Source organism: Pelodiscus sinensis, chromosome 32, assembly GCF_052426305.1.
Source record: "Pelodiscus sinensis isolate ZL-2025 chromosome 32, ASM5242630v1, whole genome shotgun sequence".
In the NCBI taxonomy this organism is placed as follows: Eukaryota; Metazoa; Chordata; order Testudines; family Trionychidae; genus Pelodiscus; species Pelodiscus sinensis.
Genome location: NC_143083.1, coordinates 9,070,065 through 9,089,319, shown reverse-complemented (window position 1 = coordinate 9,089,319; position 19,255 = coordinate 9,070,065). Strand labels below are relative to the sequence as shown.

At 60.3% G+C, this 19,255-nt stretch overlaps 1 protein-coding gene and 1 long non-coding RNA gene across 5 annotated transcripts; one reads left to right on the top strand and one right to left on the bottom strand.

Annotated features, from left to right (window-relative positions):
* Nucleotides 1–323: 323 nt before the first annotated feature.
* LOC142819030 (uncharacterized) lies at nt 324–4,550 on the bottom strand. Of its 3 annotated transcripts, none has more exons than XR_012896715.2 (4): nt 4,417–4,550; nt 2,919–3,012; nt 2,068–2,180; nt 324–986 (listed from the first exon to the last, which is right to left on the bottom strand). It is a non-coding gene; the product is annotated as an uncharacterized LOC142819030 (long non-coding RNA). The 3 variants fall into 3 exon arrangements; XR_012896713.2 differs by lacking the exon at nt 4,417–4,550 and adding an exon at nt 3,703–3,830; XR_012896712.2 differs by lacking the exon at nt 4,417–4,550 and having other exon boundaries at nt 325–986; nt 2,919–3,173.
* On the top strand, nt 3,300–18,985 carry MPND (MPN domain containing). Of its 2 annotated transcripts, none has more exons than XM_075903028.2 (13): nt 3,300–3,449; nt 7,601–7,815; nt 8,831–9,061; nt 10,621–10,780; nt 11,657–11,741; nt 12,164–12,260; nt 13,625–13,697; nt 13,863–13,939; nt 14,277–14,445; nt 15,308–15,378; nt 15,865–15,954; nt 17,877–17,969; nt 18,465–18,985. In XM_075903028.2, the coding sequence occupies exons 1-13, from the start codon at nt 3,443–3,445 to the stop codon at nt 18,549–18,551; spliced, it is 1,455 nt and encodes a 484-aa protein (XP_075759143.1). In that variant the 5' UTR covers nt 3,300–3,442; the 3' UTR covers nt 18,552–18,985. The 2 variants fall into 2 exon arrangements, with proteins under 2 accessions (XP_075759143.1, XP_075759142.1); XM_075903027.2 differs by lacking the exon at nt 3,300–3,449 and adding an exon at nt 4,459–4,709.
* The last annotated feature ends 270 nt before the right edge of the window (nt 18,986–19,255 follow it).

Sequence of the window (19,255 nt, the reverse complement as noted above, 5' to 3'; positions counted from 1 at the left end):
GGGTGGATCATATTCTCCATCTCCTTGCAAGCCAGGCTGGGGCCAGCTGCCCCCAGCTCTAGGCTCAGTGGCTCTATGAGACAGGCCTTTGAGCTCTGGTTTAAAAGGCCAGTGGCCTGTCCCAAGCTGGTGCAAAAGGGAGAGATTTTAGGGGGAAATCTCAGCTCCCGTGGAGTCACCAATGCAAGTTCCAGCCCTGCAGGAGAAGAAGGTGCTAAGCCATCAAAGGAAATCCCCAGGAAAACAGGCTGCTCAACTCTTCTGAACCTTGTGTGGAATGAGGAACTTGGCAGAGCTAAAAACAGGAATCGTTGAATCCCCAACCCCGAGAAGGTCAAAGTTCAGCTCCTTCCCACTCAGCCTGTGATCATGGGGGCTACGCCTTTTAGGGCTGTGCTTCCCAGAAGACTTGTGCTGCTCTTGTTATACACAGCCCCTTACAGCCACACAGCCGCAAGGCAATGACTGAACACCATGCCCCCCAGTCAACACCAGGAAACCCCTTGTTCATAACAATGATCATAAAGAGACCAGGAAGGATCAGACCGTTTCATTTTTAATTAACTCTTACGGGTATTCACTTTCATTTCCAACTTTTTCTCTATTTTATGGACTCCACTTTCAATTTAGTTTTTTATTTTTTCACTGGCCAGGTCATTTAAAAAAAAACCTCAAATTGTATTTTTTTATTTTCTCAGATGAAAAGGTCACTTTGGGGCCGTAAGGACTGTAAAAGAGGACAGCCAGAAATAGAATAAAATATGATTGTTGCATTTCCAATTTGTTTTTCAAATGACAGAGAGACAGAGCCAAAGTTGACAACAAAATGGGGCATTTGATATCTGCCAGATGGCACCCAGTGTGGGCCCGATCCCGCAGTCAGATCTAGTCAAACAGAAGGGTCTTCTTGGCAAATCCAGTTGTAGGAACAGGTCCCATGTGAATCTAACTTTGTGTCTTGCAAGTTTGTTTCCAGTGGCTTTTGGCTGCAAAAAGAAACAGAAGATAATGGACTATTATTGCTTACAATCAGACCCTTCGGCTGTGTCTACACTGGCACCCTTTTCCGGAAAAGGGATGCAGATGAGGCAAGTTGGAATTGCAAATGCAGCGGGGATTTAAATTTTCCCCGCTCCATTTGCATGAACATGGCTGCTGCTTTTTTCCGGCTAGGGGCTTTGCCGGAAAAAAGTGCCAGTCTAGACGGGGATCTTTCAGAAAATAAAGCCTTTTCCGAAAGGTCCCTTATTCCTGATTTTAAGACTGGCACTTTTTTCCGGCAAAGCCCCGAGCCGGAAAAAAGCGGCAGCCATGTTCATGCAAATGGAGCGGGGAACATTTAAATCCCCGCTGCATTTGCAATTCCAACTTGCCTCATCTGCATCCCTTTTCTGGAAAAGGGTGCCAGTGTAGACACAGCCTACCTGCCTTAAATCATGTACCAACCCCTGGAATCCCTCCCAAACCCTTCAGGAAAACAAATCCTAGCAGGAAAATGGTTTAAAGGGTACAGATTTAAGGAACCAAAAGTGAAGGCTGAAGTCAAAGGGAGATTTACCAATGTATCCTGCTCCGAGTACCAAGGAGTCTTCAGCTAGTTGCTATGCAAGGTGCTGTACAAACCTATAAGAAGTCTCTGTCCCAAAGAGCTTACAATGAGATCTGGATCTAATCCAAGTCTCTGTCCCAAAGAGTTTGCAGTAAGATCTGGATCTAATCCAAGTCTCTGTCCCAAAGAGCTTCCTGTAAAATCTGGATCTAATTCAAGATCTGTTAATTCTCCAGTCTCCTGCTTTTATTGGTTGTGTCCCTTCTAGGACACTTCATGCACCAATGGAGGCAAAGATTGATTGGTGCATAATCAGCATGTCAGACTGGTCAGTGCTTTTTGCATGTATTGGAAAATACACGGGCTGGCATGTGCCAGTTAGATTAATAGTTTAAAAGATTAGAACGATTAGACGGGGCAAAGTCCACTTAAACATCTGATCCTGGGTTTGTTACCTCCTGGTATGACTGCCAACTGCCAAAGATGGCAGAGATTAAAGGAGGAACGTGTTTTCTTGCCTGTTTTCCATTTGCTCTGGGCTTTTAACAGGGCGCTGCCTGCAGCCAGTTTCACTGCCTACAGCCAGTCTCGCTGTCTGTCCTGTCATCTGCGTGGGTCTTTCGCACAGACCCTGGACAGAGAGAAAACAAGTAAAACCACACACACACAAAACACCCTGTCCCTTGTGAAACTGACCTAATTTCTAAGTGGCGCTGGCCCTTTAAGAGCCAGGCTTTGGGGGCTGGCTCCTGGAGATTGACTTGTCTGTGTTATCTGCGGCTGGGGGTGGATTCTGCCCCTTGAGCGCTGTGTGCACCTGGCAGGAAGACACCGCGTCTGGATCCAGTGTGGTGCTAGAAATATGTATCGAATTTCTCCTGCCCCTTCTGAGCAGCACCGCGCGGACCAGGCACAAAGAGCGGGCGCCCCCTGGTGGGGGAATAGCGGCAGCGCGCTGGTTTATGCACCATTGAGGTTAGACATAAAAATAGCCCCCTTCACCTTCAGAGACTAATTTATCCTCACAGCGCGCTGGTGGGGGAGGTTTCCATTCTCCCCCCCCCCGCCCTGTTGTACAAATGGGGGAAACTGAGGCAAGCGTGAGCCAGGGTCAGGCACAGAGCTGGGAACAGAACCCAGGACCCTGAAAAGGGTAACTGCTGGGAAAACGAGGTTATTCTATATTAATAAAGGAGGGGAGTGGGGTCTAATGGTTACAGCAGGGAGGAGTGGGAGCCAGGGCTCCTGGGTTCTATTCCTAACTCTGCCACTGATTCTTTATGGCCTTGGGGAAATCGCTTAACTTCTCTGAGGTTCAGGTGAAGATGGGGGGGGGGGGTCCCTTGAGCTAGAGGCACAACACACCAACCTGGTCCTTAATGACAGCCCCCTCCAGCAAACCTAGGGGCGAGCCAATGGCTAAACCCCTGGGACGGGAAGCCAGCCAGATGGGGAGCCGGGTCCTAGGAGGAACATAGGACCAGATAGTCCGGATCCGGTCATTTCCCAGGGCTCCTGCACCCTCCCCACCTCCACCCACGGGCTGCATGGACACCCCACCACACACCCGATCTCCACTCCATGGGCACCGTGCACCCCACCCCCTTTCCGCCCCAGGAGCTCCATGCACCCCCCACACCCCTCTCTGCCCCACGGGCTGCATCCACCCCACAGCCGCTGTCCCCCTCCATTCCCAGCCAGGAGCCCCGGCACCCCCCCCCCCCCCCCCCGCGCACTCCCCGGGGCTGGGTGTCCGGGCCGGCTGGGGAGCGGGAGGCGGAGACAAGCGGGGCCGCATCATCACGTGCTGGGAAGCAGCCGCCGCTGGAGCCCAGTGTCTGATTCATCCTGCGCCGAGGGGCGGAACAACAGGCACCGGGGCAGAGCGGAGCCATGGCAGGTACCGGCCTGGGGGGGAGGGGGCCGGATCTCCCCTCCTGCAGCTCCCCTGCCGCCCTTCGCCCGCCCCCGGCTGCACCCTCCCTCCCTGGGCTGGGTCACCCCCCGCTGCCGGGCCCCTCATCTCCCTGCATGTCCCGAGCTGCCCACCCCCCCCCCCCGCCTGCCTTCTCCCCCCCACCCCCAGCTCCAGTCCTTCTCCTGCATCCCTCCAGCTGCGGGTCCCTTTCCGAGCTCCCCCTGGCTTCATCCACCTGCCTCTGGCGTCCCTTTGCTCCGTTGGGGGTCGGGGGCTCCCCCCGACCTCTGCCATGGGGGATTCCTGGCCCATAGTGCAGCATGGGGGATGCACAGAACCCCCAGGCCCGAAGGGGGGGGGGGGGGGGGGGGGGGGGGGGCTCGGATCTCGCAGCCCCAGTTATCTGCTAGGGAGGGGGCAGCCACCTGCCCAGCAAGGTGAGTGAGAGCTGCTTTAACGCCCCCTCCCAACACAGGCTCATTCCAGCCATGTCAGGGGGGCTGTAGAATAATGGCTCCCCCCCCCCCCAATCAGAGTTTAAGGCAGTGGCCAAGGGCTGAGTTAAGGCCTGACTGCGATTGTGACAAAGCTCTGGACACAGTTGGCAGCTGGGGGTAGGGAGAAGTGGGGACCGGCCTCTGGGCTGCAGATGCCAGGTGTCGGGGGGCCGGGTGGGCACGGAGCACAGCAGGCCGGAGGCTACGAGTGTCCCACGGACCATTCCATGAGGAATTGACACTTTTCACCCCCTCCCCAGGCTTTTCCCCTGGGGAATCTGCCCCATTTCTGTGGGGAGGCAGCAGGGGGCGCCGCCTCTCCAGCGCCCTGGCTCTGTGGTCCCAGGAGTGGCTATTGGACCACCCCTTCCTTGTGGCAGGAGTTCTAGAGCGCCCCCTGGTGGTGTAGCTCCTATGCCCACTGGGAGGTGGTAGGAGCCAGGCTCCCGCACCCAGAGCCTAGGCACTTAGGTCAGTTGCTGATGGTGGCCAGTTACAATCTGGTCTTGGTGAAGGTTCATGCTGCAACTGGATCTGCCCTGGCGCGTGGAGATCCTCGTGCGTGACTGGCAAAGGGGGCTGCATCAGAACTCACCTTTGAATTCAAACCAAGATTCTCAGGCAGTTTGGACCTGGCTTGAAGAGGGAGGCTGGGACAGGCAAACCCAGCTGGCTAGTGGCTCCAGCAAAGGGCTCCGCACAGCCATGAGCTTTGGGACGGTGTCTGTGCTGATCCCTGCTTTGCGTGAGTTGTTCTGGCAGGGCTGTGCCCACCCACCCACACCTGCTCTGTCCGCGCGGGCTGGGCATGACACTAGTTACATGATCTTGGTAACTAATTGACCATTCATTATTGGTGGGAAATAGGTCAATGGAGGGATGATGGGAGTTACTATAGAGAATTTTCTGGGTGTCTGGCTGGTGAGTCTTGCCCACATGCTCAGGGGTTAGCTGATCGCCATATTTGGGGTCGGGAAGGAATTTTCCTCCAGGGTAGATTGGCAGAGGCCCTGGAGATTTTTCGCCTTCCTCTGTAGCATGGGAACAGCTAGAGGATTCTCTGCATCTTGGGGTCTTCAAAGTATTTGAAGGCTTCAGTATCTGAGATATAGGTGAGAGGATTATTCTAGGGGGGGTTGGTGAGATTTTGTGGCCTGCACTGTGCAGGGGGTCAGACTAGATGATCATAATGGTCCCTTCTGACCTTAAAGTCTAGGGGTATGTCTAGCGGGGTAATGTAGGCATACCGCAATTGCAAATGAAGCCCGGGATTTGAATTTCCCGGGCTTCATTTGCATAAGCAGGGCGTCGCCATTTTTTAATCCCCACTCGTTCGAACCCCGTGCCGCGCGGCTACACGGGGCACGAACTAGGTAGTTCGAACTAGGCTTCCTAGTTCGAACTACCGTTACTCCTCGTGGAATGAGGAGTAACGGTAGTTTGAACTAGGAAGCCTAGTTCGAACTACCTAATTCGTGCCGCGTGTAGCTGTGCGGCACGGGGTTTGAACGAGCGGGGATTTAAAAATGGCGACGCCCGGCTTATGCAAATGAAGCCCGGGAAATTCAAATCCCGGGCTTCATTTGCAATTGCGGTATGCCTACATTACCCTCCTAGTTCAAACTAGCGGGCTAGTGTAGACATACCCTATGAGTCTAACCCCCACACCATCTCTGCCAGCCATCCAGAAAAGCAGGTGGCAGGTGCTTTTGGCTGGCAGGTCATCCATCTCCATCTCCTCCCCAGGGGGCAGAGCGGGGATGCTTCGGTGGCGTGGGAGGGCGACAGGTTGGGGTGGAGAGAGCTATGGAGAGGGACAGCCCGGATCAGCTGGTACCTGATCTAAAGGAGGCCATGTCCGAGGGCTGGCCTGGTACTAGTGAAACCATCCCAGGAAGTTTGGGAGGTTGCTGCTACCGGCAGCTAGAGTGTTGTATATGGACCTGCTGGCTTGTTGCCTCTTGCGTGTTTCAGTCTCCTTGGGCTAGAGGCACCCAGAGGTGCTAAATCACCAGCACAGTCAGCACAGGGCAGGAGCGAGAATCAAGCACTGGGCTGGGTCCTGGCAGACCAGTTTCAATTCCTGGCCCGCCCACAAGCTCCTTGAGCGAGTCATGTGAGGTGGCACTGAAATTGCCTGTTGGTTTCATGATTCAGCTAAGCTCCTCGATGGGCCTTTCCATCTGCTGGCCTTAAAGCAAATTACAGAGGAGGGCCACCACATTATCCCTATTGTACAGATGGGCAAACTGAGGCACGAGGAGCAGTGACTTGCCCAAGGTCCCCCAGCAGGCACAGAAGAGCCTGTTGCTGCCCTAACACCCTCTTCCTCTTTTTTGGGACTTAATAGTGAAGAGCAGTTTTAGGGGCTCACATTTTCAAAGGCGAGGAGGGACTTGGAGGGCCTGCTTTGAGACCCTTCAGAGAGGGCTGATCTCCAGGAGGTGCTGCATGCCCACCCCACTGCTCGTCAGACCCCTGTACAGGGTCTGGAGATGGGTGCACAAAATCACTGGTTCCTGCCAATGTTCCCTCTAATTTTTTCCATCTATGTGCAGAATAAATGTTTTATGTGCACTGAGGCATGTGCAAATGTGCACCACCAGTACAAACAAGACCCTAACTGTGGGCGCTCTGCTAACCAGCTGGCCAGCATTTGAATCCCTCCTGAGTGGCCACCCCAATGCACAGCGTACAGGCAACACTGGTTCCCTGCTGAGAATTTCAGCCTTAACATTTCTGGTTTAGTTTTAAAAGGTGCCCATGGTGTTAGGATCTCAGGTAAAGCCAAGAAGTTACAGTCTGAGGTTTTTAACAATGGCTTTTAGACTCATCAGTTAATTCTCATGATCTCTTAATAATGATGCTGGTGTGGAAAAAGCGAATAAGGAAAAGTTATTTACTTATTCCCACAATATAAGAACTAGGGGTCACCAAATGAAATGAATAGGCAGGAGGTTTAAAACAAACAAAAGGAAGTTTTTCTTCACTCAGCACACAGTCGACCTGTGGAACTCCTTGCCAGAGGATATTGTGAAGACTAGGACTTTATTAGGCTTCGAAAAAGAGCTAGATAGATTCATGGAGGTTAGGTCCACCAATGGCTATTAGCCAGGATGGGTAGGAATGGTGGCCCTAGCCTATGGGCTGGCTGGAAATGGATGACAGGAGAGGGGTCATATGAGGATTACCTGTTGTGTTCCCTCCCTCTGGGGCATCTGGCATTGGTCCGTGTTGACAGACAGGACACTGGGCGAGATGTGGCCGCTCTTATGCTGATCCTGCGCCCTTCCATGCCGGTACCTGAGGTTCTGAAAGCACCTTGCAAGCTGGAGTGAGTGCACCCTCCCCAGCATTGTCATTCTCAGTGTAGACAGGGAAACTAAGGCACGGAAGCAGCTCGTCCAGCCTCACACGGGGAGCTAACGGTGGACTCTGGAGTGGAGCTCGGGCTCCGTGGAGACCCTTGCTCTACCCACGCGCCATGACACTGCCCTAACCACTAGACCTCGCTCCCCTCCCGAGCCGGAAATAGAACCTGCGACTCTTGGCTCTTGCGCTGACCCGCAGGGCACTGCTCTTTTCTGGAGCTGGGGCTGGAACCCCGGTGCCCTGACCGGGCTGTTTGTTTCCCAGCCCTGGACGCGGACTCCCCTGGAGCGGAGGAGTGTCTGGAAGAGGAGGAGGAGGAGCTGGAGACGAGTTTGGAAGACCCGGAGAATGAAAGTGCTGGGAAGCCGGCGCCGGGCGGGCGCAGCTGCATCCTGACCCGGCGGGGCATCACGCTGCGGGTGCTGCTCAAGGACGGCCTGATCGAGCCGGGGGAGGGTGTGCTGTCTATCTACTACCTGGTGAGGGCTGCTGCTCCCTGGGGGTGCCTGGGGCTTCAGCTCTCTCCTGTTCCGACATCTTTCATGGAGACTAGGAGGCACCTGCAGCCATGGGGCCGAGCAGAGAGCGGCTCGCCCCAGACAGGGAGCCCCACATGACAGCCTCCCCAGCCCCACAACCTGGGGGGCTGTCTGATCTTCCTCCCACTCCTCACACCGACTCCTCCGTGCCTCGCCAACCCTTCCCTGCTCCCTTGACTCCAGCTTCCTCCCCCTGGGTCCCCACCACTTCACGTAGCCCCCTTCGCCCCCCCAAGCCCGGGTCTTGCCTTAAGCCGCGCCAGGGGCCAGAGCTACCCAGCAGCGAGTTTTTGATGCTGGTGAATGTAGCCATTTTCTCCTTGTGACGGCGCGTCGGGGAGCCCCCCGACCCTGCACCCCCGTCCACAGCCAGATGTGACGCTCCGCCAGCCAGCAGAGTACAAATGGGTTTATTGCTTCTCCAAGATACAGCCCAGGGTAGGCATCAGACAGGCCAACTGCCCTAGTTCCCTTGGGGGGAGGGGGTTCACACACCCCGTCCTGGTTTTTAGTCTCCTTCCATGCTTCCCCACACTCCGCCAGCCCAGCTCCCAGGCCCTGCCCCCCAGCCAGGTGGCCGTCTCCGCCTCCCTTCCTGTGTCTCTCCCCCTGGGAAGAGCCTCGTCATCTGCTCAGGCTGGGACTAGGTGTCTGGCCGATCCACAGGTGGGTGAGTCAGAGGGAATCACCCCGCCAGGTGGGGGCAGCGGGTTACAGAGCAGACAGCCCCCCCCCCCCGTCACACTCCTGTACCGCGCCCAAGGCGAGGCGCGTCTGCTACCCATGGAGTCTCCCACGGAGCGCAGGGCTCCCGGGTCGCTGCCTGCACAGCCCTCGAGGGGCAACACTTGGCCTCTCGTAACCGGTGAATCTCCCCCCTCGCCGGGCCGTTCCCGGGGCCCACCCCCCTCGTGCTGGGCTCACAGAGCCGCCTGCTCCCCTCCTGCTCTCCCAGGGGAAGAAGTTCTTAGGGGACCTGCTGCCCGACGGGAAGATCACCTGGCAGGAGACGGGGCAGGTGTTCAATTCGCCCAGCGCCTGGGCCACGTACTGCAAGAAGCTGGTGAACCCGGCGAAGAAATCGGGCTGCGGCTGGGCCTCCGTCAGGTACAAGGGGCAGAAGCTGGACCAGTGCAAGGCCGCCTGGCTGAAGAAACACCAGCCCAATGCGCCGGCGGCCGAGGAGGTGAGCCGGGCCCAGCCCCCCTCCCTTGTTTGCTTCTGAACCCGGGTTAGCAAGGAAGGAGAGCCCTGGGAATCAGGCCAGGACGGGCCCATTTGCAGGAGAGGGAGGCAGCTCTGGGGGAGACACGGAGGCTCAATTCCCCCCTCCCCTGGGATGCTGCGGGTTTGTGCAGACCCCGGTTTGGAGCCCTGCCGAAGCCCTGGGGGCAGGGGGGTGAGCGATGGCCGCAGCAGCTGGAAGCCCCCGTTTTGGCCCCAAGACCCGTTGCGCCAGGCGCTGCACAAACATCGAACTCCACGCCAGTCCCTGCCCCGAGCAGCCTGCAGCTGGACTTCCCTCCCAGAGTCTGGGGCTGCAGGGCCGTGACCCCCGGGCTTCAACCAGTCTTTGGCTGGGAGATGCCTCCAGCTCCTGTGCCCCTCACCCTGTCTCCCATAGTCCCAAGGCGGGGGGGGGCCTGGAGAGCACAGGGGAGCCCAGGCAGCAGGAACACCTCACCGATGATCTCCCCACCCCCATCGTCCTATTACGCCCCATTGCTGGGAGAAGGACTCTTGGACTTTCCAGGGGCTGTTGTAGCTGGTTTAGCTGCAGGATACTAGCGAGACCGGCGGGGGCAGTAATATCTGTTATTGGACCAGCCCCTCCAGGGGAAAGACGTGAGCTCCTGCATGTGCAAGGCTGGAGGCTAGAGAAGAGAAGTTGGTCTAATAAAAGATTCAAAAGCCTCCTTGAATATTTCAAATAGAAAGGCAGGGTAAAAATATTGAAGTAAAATAAATGTAAAAGAGGCCACCTCCCTCCGCCTGGCCTCCCTGGGTTTTTAAAGGTCCATGCCCGGCACCCCCGCACCGGAGTCAGTTCCTGTAGGAACGAGAGAATCAATAGCGGCTCCCCGGGCCGCAGCGAGAGGCGTTAACGGGCTGGACGTTGGCGCCGGAAATGCCGTGGGACTGCTTTCCGGGCGGGGGGTTGGGAGTGGCGGGGCTCCCCAAGGGGCAAGGGGGAGGCTCCGTCACTGAGAGTTGTCAAAGCCAAATTGGATGTTCCCTTAAAAGCCGCGCCCCGATTCTGGCAGGGGTGGGGCGCTGGTCTGGCTCCATGGGAGCTCAGCCCAGATGGTCGCAGTGGGCCCTGCTGGCCTGAGCGAAGGAGCCTAAATTTCCTTTCCAAAGGGATTCGAGGGTTCCCAGAGGTAAGCCCCTTTAAACACCTGGGCTTTGGAGTCATGCGGCCAGCGAGGGTCTGAACCCTGGGAGAGCAGGCAGGGGGCTGGGAGTCTCCCGCCGGAGATGGGCTCGTGGGACTGGGCCGTGGGGCACTGTGGGCAGGGATCTGCCCCCAGGGGCGCGGCTGGGAGTTGTTTCTTTGGGCTAGGGTGCCAGCCAAGGGAGCTGCTCCTGCAACATGTAGCTGTGCTGGGGTGGAAACCTGGCCCTAGGAGCACAGGAGTCATTGGGGGGCCTGGGATGGGGCGCCAGTAAGGAGCACCAAGGCCTGCAGGGGGCGTGCTTGTCCTGCCACTTCCCCTCCTCTCCCCCCTTCCCTCTCCCCTGCAGAACTTGGTGAGCGAAGGGGAGGAGGAGGAATTGGCCGAGGAGGAGGAGGAGGAGACCAGGGAAGGTAAAATCACCATCTCGGAGCCTGCGCTCGGCAAGAAACCGGAGGAGAAAAGCAGGAAGCAGCAAAGCAAGAGCCTGGCGGAGCCGCACGGCGCTGGTAATGCTGGGCTGCCGGCTGGGAGCAGCCTGCTCGGGGCTGGGGGTTCTGCTCTCCTCCTCTCCATGCCCGGTGGGAATCGCAGGGCTGGGATTGGTCATTCTTAGCCCTTCGTCTCACTTTTCCCCAGTCCTCTGCCCATCTAGCACCAGCTCCTCGCCGTCCCTTCCTCCTGCCTCTGCACTGGGTGCGAGAGCCTCCCCCTCTGCAGCCCCTGCCGCCCGGCGTCTCTGCCTCGCCACTTTGCCTTCGCTGCGAGCCACCGAGGGTTTGAACGCGGCCGCAGCGCTCTCCCGCTCTAGCGGGAATGAGCTGCAGGCGGTTTCAGGCCAGTGCGAGGCTTCCGTCCGAGGTTCTGACCTGGACTGCCCCCAGGGAGGTTAAAATCTACGGCGCCGTGTCTCCAGGCGGGTTTTTGGGTCGGCCTGCCCTGCGCTCAGGAGGCCTGACTGCGGCGTGCTCCCGCCGCTCGCCCGGATAACAGCAGTGGCGCTGCGGCTGCGTGAACTGGAAGCTGCCCCAGTGAACTGTTCATAACTGGTAGGCGTCACCCGGTAGGTGCGACGCTCGCCGCTTACCTGGTTAACCCATCGCGTCTCTAAATCAGACCCCAAGCAGCTGAGTCCCCCGCCATGGGGCTCGCTGCGAGGCTACAGGGCCTTCCTGGGTGGACTTTTCACCCGGCAGAATCCCCTTCAGCTGGTCTGATTCAGAGCTCCGGCCATAAACCACCAGGTAATTCTGAGATTTGCACTGGAAATGAGACGAATTCCCGGGAACCTGTCTCCGCAAACTCTGTCCCGCTGCCTCAACGGGCGCGGTAACGGGGCCAGTGTGAATCGGACTGAAGGGGGATTGGTCACGATGTCTTTGCAGAGAATGGGCCCCCCGGGAAGAGACCGGAGAGCAAGAACCGCACCCCCGTCCGCTACTGCACCCTGGGAAGCCGGGACGCCGCCAGGTAGCGCCCCCGCGGCAGCCCCTTTGGCGAGTGCAGCGCCCTTCCCGGCATCCTGCGCCCGCTGCTGCTCCGCTCCTAAAGCTCTGCCTGGAGATGGTATCGCTCCCTGCTAGTCCACGTCTGAGGCGGCCGCGCAGCTCTGCAGCGTCCCTCTGTCCTGTCCGGGGCTTGCCCCTAACCCACAATTCTGGGAACCCGAATCCGAGCTCCCCTGCCTGGACAGCCCCAGCTCCGCGTCCTTCTGCCTGTCTGTCCTGGGGGGCCTCAGTCTCCCCTGGGATGAACCTTTCTTCCCCCAAATCTGCGGCCCAGGCTCTCAGCCCACCGTGCTGGAGTTTAGGGGATCCCGCTCCGGGGGGCCAGGCGGGCGGGGCATCAGGACTGCACAGGCTGGGATAGAGGACGGGGCTCTTCTGTTCCAGGAACCCCCACACCTTGGTGGAGGTGACGTCCTTCGCCGCAGTCAACAAGTTCCAGCCTTTCAACGTGGCCATCTCCAGCAACGTGCTGCTGCTGCTGGTACGTACCCGCCCCCGGCATGGGAGGCGAGGCCCACGCGACGGCCGGCAGCACGTGCCTATGGCTGCTGGCGGCCAGCAGGGAGAGAGGCACCGGGGCTGATGGACACTCCGCTGGGGCCAGGGTGGAACGGCTGCTGCCCCCAGGAGGAGGGGCCGAAGGAGGGAGAAGCTGGGTGAAGAAGGGTGGGTCCCCGGGCAGAGGAGAGGAGCCGTGGTGGCGCCGGCGGCAGCCCCGGGCTGTGCGTGTGAGCCAGAGAGAGGCCGGGGCCTTCATCCGAGGCGGCAGAGCCACCCCCCGCCAAAGGGCGGCCCACGTTTGTCCTCATCTCCTGCCGGCCACAGCAACTTGTAGTCTAGTCGCAGCGTCCTGAGTGTCCTTCGGGCTCAAAGCAAGGCCCTGGGGCTGCACCTCAGCCTGAAGGCAGATCCCAAGAAAGGGGGAGGTGGGGAGGTGGGGGGGGGTCACAGATCTGCAGGGTCCAGGGAGACGTCAAACTAGGGGTGACGCCTGCAGAATGCAGAAGACTTGAGGCGGGGGTGTCAACCAGACACTTCCTGGTGGAGGGTGGGGGGGGGCAGGGGGAAGGGTCGTGCAATGCCTTTGGGTGCAGGGTCGTGGGGGAGGGGTGCAGGGTGGTGGGAGGGGAGGGTGCAGGGGAAGTGCAGGGTGTTGGGGGAGGGGTGCAGGGTGGTGGGAGGGGAGGGTGCAGGGTGTTGGGGGACGGGTGCAGGGGGCCAGGGTGGTGGGAGGGGAAGGTGCAGGGGAGAAGGGATGGAGTGAGGGGAGGGTGCAGGGGGAGGGGAGGGTGCAGGGGAGAAGGGGGAGGGGAGGAGTGCAGGGTGTTGGGGGAGGGGAGGAGTACAGGGGAGAAGGGGTGGAGGGCAGGGTGGTGGGGGAGAGGTGCAGGGGGAGGGGAGGGTGCAGGGGTGGGGGGGGGGTGGGGGGGAGGAGTGCAGGGGGCAGGGGGGGGGTGCAGGAGTGTGTGGGGGAGGGAGGGAGGGGGAAGGGGTGGAGTGCAGGGTGCAGAAGGGAGGGTGGAGTGCAGGGTGTTGGGGGAAGGGAGGAGCAGGGGGGGGGAGGGTGCAGGGTGTTGGGGAGGAGGGCGGGGTGCAGGGTGGTGGGAAGGGAGGAGTGCACAGGGGGGAGGGTGGTGGGGTGTTGGGGAGGGGGCAGGGGTGCAGGGGGTGGGAGGGGAGGAGTGCACGGTGGTGGGGGAGGGGTGCAGGGGGGAGGGTACGGGGGAGAAGGCGTGGACTGTAGGGCAGCTGGAGGGGCGCGGGGGTGGATGCAGGGGGTGGGACTAGAGGGAAGAGCAGGTGAGATCTGCCCTTGTTTTAAACTCCCCACTGTTCCCCCTTTAGGACTTTCACAGCCACCTGACGAGGAGCGAGGTGGTCGGGTACCTGGGAGGCAGGTGGGACACCAGCAGCCAGGGTAGGTACAGACGGAGGGTCAGGGTTCCTGTCACAGGCCTTCCGAGGCTGGCTTGTGTCTGAGGTGCAAGGCCACCGGCCAGCCCCCGGGGACTCCAGCCAGCCTGTGGGAGCCGGGCGGAGCCGTGGCCGGCTGGGCCGTGCTGAAGCCTGGCGTTTCTTGCAGTGCTGACGGTGCTGCGCGCGTTCCCCTGCCGGACGCGCCTCGGAGATGCTGAATCAGCAGCCACCGTGGAGGAGGAGGTAGGGGGCGCGTGTGGGGCGGGGGGTTAGCTGTGCCCGTATCGTCCTGCGGCCCCAGGCTCACAACCCAGCCCCATGGTCCCCCGGAAGGGCGGCGATGCCAGCGGAGTTAGCGTGGGAGCTGCGGCAGCCCCCCCGTGGCTCCTGCCCCGCCCGGGAAGCCTAGAACGGGGCGTGGCGGGTGGGATGCTGTGGCTGTCCCGGGTCTGCGGCAGAGAACGAGGCTTCGGCTTGACGGCGCCTTGGGCTCCATAGCTCCCCCCACCCCCGGCCCGGCAGAGCCGGCCTGAGCACCCAGCCTCTCACGGCCTCCCCCGTCTCTGTGCCCCTGCCTCAGATCTGCCAGAGCCTCTTCCTGCGGGGGCTGGCGCTGGTGGGCTGGTACCACAGCCACCCCTTCAGCCACGCCCTGCCCTCGCTGCAGGACATCGACGCCCAGATGGATTACCAGCTCAAGCTGCAGGGCAGCAACAACAGCTTCCAGCCCTGCCTGGCTCTCATCTGCGGTAAGGGAGGGGCTGGGGAGCCAGGGGTGGGGCTTGGGGGTCAGGGGTAGGGCCTGGGGGCTAGGAGCGGGGAGCCAGGGGCCAGGCTGGGGAGCCAGGGGTGGGGCCAGGGGGCCAGGGGCAGAGTCTGGGGGCCAGGGGTGGGGTTTGGGGGTCAGGGGTAGGGCCTGGGGACTAGGAGTGGGGAGCCAGGGGTGGGGCCAGGTGTGGGGCCAGGGGGCCAGGGGTGGAGTCTGGAGACCAGGGGTGGGGGCTGGGGAGCCAGGGGTAGCGCCTGGGGGCTAGGAGCAGGGAGCCAGGGGCCAGGCTGAGGAGCCAGGGGTGGGGCTAGGAGCGGGGAGCCAGGGGCCGGGCTGGGGAGCCAGGAGTGGAGCTAGGGGGCCAGGGGCAGGTCTGGGGAGCCATAGGTGGAGTCTGGGGGCTGGGGCGGGGCTTGGGGGCCAGGGGTGGAGTCTGGAGACCAGGGGTGGGGCTGGGGGGCCAGGGGTGGAGTCTGGAGGCCAGGGGCGGAGCTGGGAAGCCAGGGGTGGAGTCTGGGGACCATGGGCGGGGCTTGGGGCCAGGGGCGGGGCTTGGGAACCCATCCTTTAGCAAAGCCAGCGGAGGACCTGGCAGCCTGAGACCTGGTGGGGCTTAGCCCCCTTCCCTCGAGTCTGCAGCCCTCTGATCCAGGGCATTGGGATGCTCCCCCCGGAACGTGCTGTGACCCCAGCGGGCCGGGCTGCGTCCAACGCTGCTTGCTCTAATTCTCACCCCTCCCTGAGCTCTGGGGAGCTGCCAGGCAGCTGGGGTGGGCGGCGGAGGGTGTGTGTGGGGGTAACTCTGCCCTCAGTCCAACCCCGGTGCTCTCTCCCCCCCACAGCGCCATATTACCACGGCAACCAAGGCGTGGAGTCCAAAATCTCGCCCTTCTGGGTCATGCCGCCTCCTGAGGTGAGTTCCGCAAGGCGCCAGTGACCAGGCCGGGCTGGTGCTGGTGTCACAGCTCCGTTGGCAGTGCCAGCCTGTAACCTCCAGCCCCCGTAGCTGGGGAGGGGACGGGGACCCCTCTCTGAGAGGGAGCACAGGCAGCCGCTGCCAGCTCTCAGCCTTTGCCCTCTGTTGGGTCCCACGGTGCAGGGGTGTTGGATCAGGGCCCCTGCTGGGGAGGACACGGTCTCTCCAGCTGGAGAAACAGGCAGACACCCCCTCCGGATCTCCGTGCTGGCAGCCTCAGGGAGCCTAGCCAGGAAAGGGCCTTTTCCTCACCCTTGGGCGATGACCCTGCCACTCAACTACAGACCTTGGCCTTGCCCGAGGCTGGGCTGAGTTAATGCCAGCGCTTAAGCCAGGCCTGGGAAGGTCCCAGCTCGTCCTGCAGAACCCCAGCCCCTGCCCGGCCGGAAACCATTTTCCTTCCTTTTCTCTCCCGTCTCTCAGCAAAGGCCCAACGATTACGGCATCCCCATGGAAGTGGAGGTCACCTACATGCAGGACGGGTTTCTCACCAACGACGTCCTCCAGGAGATGGTGAGACCCCTCCCGGGTGGCACGTACGTGGGGCGAGGGGGACTGGAGCAGGGAGTGCGGGGACCCACCCAGCCTGAGAGGGTCTGGCCGCACCGTACACGTCTCCTCGCAGTCCTCAGCTGGGCTCCGTCACTTCAACTCGTCCCCCCGTAGGACCTTGACGTCCCCTATAACTCACCAGCGGGCATGGTGGGCTCCCCTTTCCCCTGCTCGAGGGCAGCCTCAGGTGGCCAACAAAGCCTCATCTCCAGGCAGGCTGGCGTGGGCAGGGTGGCTCCGGAAAAGGGCTGGCTGTCCTGCTAGAGCAGGGCTACTCAACACGTGGCCTGGGGCCTGTTTGTTTGCAGCCTGCTGGACAGTCTGGGTTTACGCGGGGCTCAACGCACGGCCGGGAGCCAAAACAAAGCAGGAGTCAATAGAATGGTCTTTTGCTGAGATGCGTTTTAGCAGTTAAATTCCTGGACTGTCATTGCTCACTAAAAGGGCGGTCGGATGGGTGGGAATTGGGTAACTATTGCATTTCATTAACAACAGCAGAACCGACTTAAATGGGGCCTGTGTGTTGTGTAATCTTGCCTTCATCTTTGTAGTCATGCCAGCAGGGGTGGCCTGTGAGCCTAGGCGAGCTAGGCAGCTGCCTAGGGCGCCGCTGGCCCGGGCGCCTGATGACGTCACGGCCATCGACAGCCGTGCAGGCAGGGGCGCCGATTGTGCCGCCCCGCCTAGGGCGCCAGCTGCTGCAGCCGGCCTCAGGCCGCTCCTGCATGCCTGTCAGTGTGAAAGAAGCTATTTGCAAGTATATGCCACTACACATAAGTTGTGGCCCCGGGGCTTCCACAGTTGAGTAGCCCTGTGCTAGAGATCTGTGGTGACAGACATGTCCCCTCTTGACTGTAGCCAGATGAAGCCGCTCCACTAGGCTCTCCCCCTCCCCTCCATACCTCCAGTGAATCCTCCCAACCCTTTTGCTCAGAGCCCTTTCAGAGAAAGGAAATCCCACGGCTCCGAGAAGCGGCAGGAGAAACATATGGGCAAAGGGCTAGGCACCGTGTGAGTGAGCAACGAGATCACAGGTCCATTAGGTGGGTAGCAGCCTGTGCCCCTGCCCAAACAAACTCCCCTCTGCTCCTGTAATTCCAATTCAGGCTTGTCCAGTCTGCCACAGTTCCTGCTACAGGGGCCAGGGTAGGGATGTACTAGTGTAGTCGATTAATCGATTCACCAATAAGCAAAAGCGTATCGGTTAATGCTACAGACTGCACACGTTTCTGTCCCTCGTCCCCTTGCCACTACATTTGTTAGCAGGCTGGCCAGCAGCCCAGCTCAGTCCTGGCTTGCGACGGATCTGGGCCCTACCCCTGCTGCTCTGCATTTAAAGTGTATTAGGAGCCAGGTGGGCAGGCAACCCGGCTCAGTTCTGACTCACGCCAGGTCCCGGAGCTCAGACTCCCCCCCCAGCCCAGACAGGAGCTGCTGCCACCCTGCACTGCTGCCTCTATCAGAGGTAGCTGCACAAGGCAACAGGCAGTTGGTCTGTGCGGGGAGCTGGTTTTTAAATTGGCTCCCTTCACAGACCAGCTCTACCTGGCACCATGTGCTGCTGCCTCTGATCCAGAGGCAGCAGCACAGAACGGCAGGGGGCTCCTCGGGAGTGCGGCCAGAGCGCATTGGCTGCCAGCTCCACCCCTGGGGACTAGAGAATAGTCGAGTCACCGGTAAGAATTCGTGAGGTTCATCAACTATTCAATGAACCGATATTTAACATCCCTAGAATAGGAAAGCTCCTTGGGGCAGACAGGCTGATCCTCTCCCCTCCCACCTCTTCCCCACGGCCGCCAAACTGCAGGGCATGGCCTCTGCCTTCGGTGGACTCGAGCAATCGCTCGGCTTCCCTTGACTCTCCTTTCCCTTTGCGGCGCCAGATGCTGCTGGTTGAGTTTTACAAGGGGGCTCCAGACCTGGTGAAGTTTCAAGATCTATGGAGCCAGGAGCAGACCTACCTGGATAAACTAAAGGTGAGAAAATGGCCAGGAGTGGGGGGGGAGAGGTGGTGGTGGTGGGGGGGGGGGGGAATATCAAGCCCATAAAACCCCACCTGCCGCGATGAGGCACCGGTGACTTTCCACCATGTTTTCTAGGCTTGCTCTGAGCCCCCTTCGGTGTTTTTACCCCGGTGCCTGAATTTTCTCCACTAGCACTTCCACGGCTAGGGAAGCTCGAGTCAGGTTTCTTCACTCCCGCCCTGCTCTCTGCAGGGCACTGAAGCATTAAGCTGCACTCAAACCAGCCATGCGGCTGAAGCAGCCCGAGCCTGCTAGCTTCGACCTGCCCCGCTTTTGCAGTCCTTACTCGAGCGAAGCCATTTGAGAACTGGTCTAGTGGCCGGGGCAGGTACCCGAGCCTGTTGCCTTGGGTAGAACTCTCCCCCCTCACCTGTTTGGGGAGACCCAGGGGCTCGCCCTATGGGGCTGGGGCACAGAGCGGGCCGACAGCAGCTGTTTCCCTTTCAGGGCTCCCTCGCCTCCAGGACGCCCAAAGATCAGGGTTTTGCACATGTTCTGGAACAGATCTACAGCCTCCTCAAGCCCAGCAGCTGAGGCACGGCCAGAGCCTGAATTACATCCGCCTCAGACCCAAGGGCCTTTACACCAGTGGGGCCAAGCTCGGCAGCCCCCCGCTGGGGAAGACAACTTCCAGGCTGCGCCCAGCACAGAGGGGGCGGATGCACCTGTGTTGGCAGGTCAGATGGAGCGAGGAGCCTCCAGGGGCTGTTCTACAGCCATAAAGGCCGGGGTGGCTGAGCCAGGAAGGGGGCTGCCCACCACTGCGGCCCACGTCTGCGCTGGGGCACCGGTTGGGTTCGGCTCTGCCGCGCCTGCGGGTGGGTCCGGGGGCTGGCGACGCGAGCGTCACTCCCGTCATTCAATTTCGTTGTGTAGCGTGTAGGTGGGAACGGGGGGGCGGTGGCCTCTCTCCAGCTGTCAGTGATCTGTGGAAGTGCTAGTTCTGATTAAAAGACTTGGTGGTGAGAGAGCAGCTCCGGGTCTGTGGCTTAGGCGGGCACCGTGCCCCCTCCCTTAGGAGGGAGAAATGGGCTTGGAGGAAACCCAGGAGGGCTGCAGGGAGGGCCCTGGGCTGAGAGTGAGGGATGACGAATCCCTTCCCCCACCTCCAGGGAAGGGCAGCAGCTGGAGTCAAAGCCAGGGGCCTCCTCTGTTCTCTCCTGGAACAAGCCATCCCAGGAGGGTTCAACGGCTGCACATCCAGGTGCGGGAAGCTTCCCCTAGTCCGGTGCTTTCCC

Coding starts and splice junctions, on each gene's coding strand:
- MPND (XM_075903027.2), top strand. CDS start 4,484: ATGCTGCAACTGGATCTGCCCTGGCGCGTGGAGATCCTCGTGCGTGAC. Junction 14,446..15,307: donor CTGCCTGGCTCTCATCTGCG/GTAAGGGAGGGG, acceptor TCCCCCCCACAG/CGCCATATTACCACGGCAAC. Junction 17,970..18,464: donor CCTACCTGGATAAACTAAAG/GTGAGAAAATGG, acceptor TTTCCCTTTCAG/GGCTCCCTCGCCTCCAGGAC.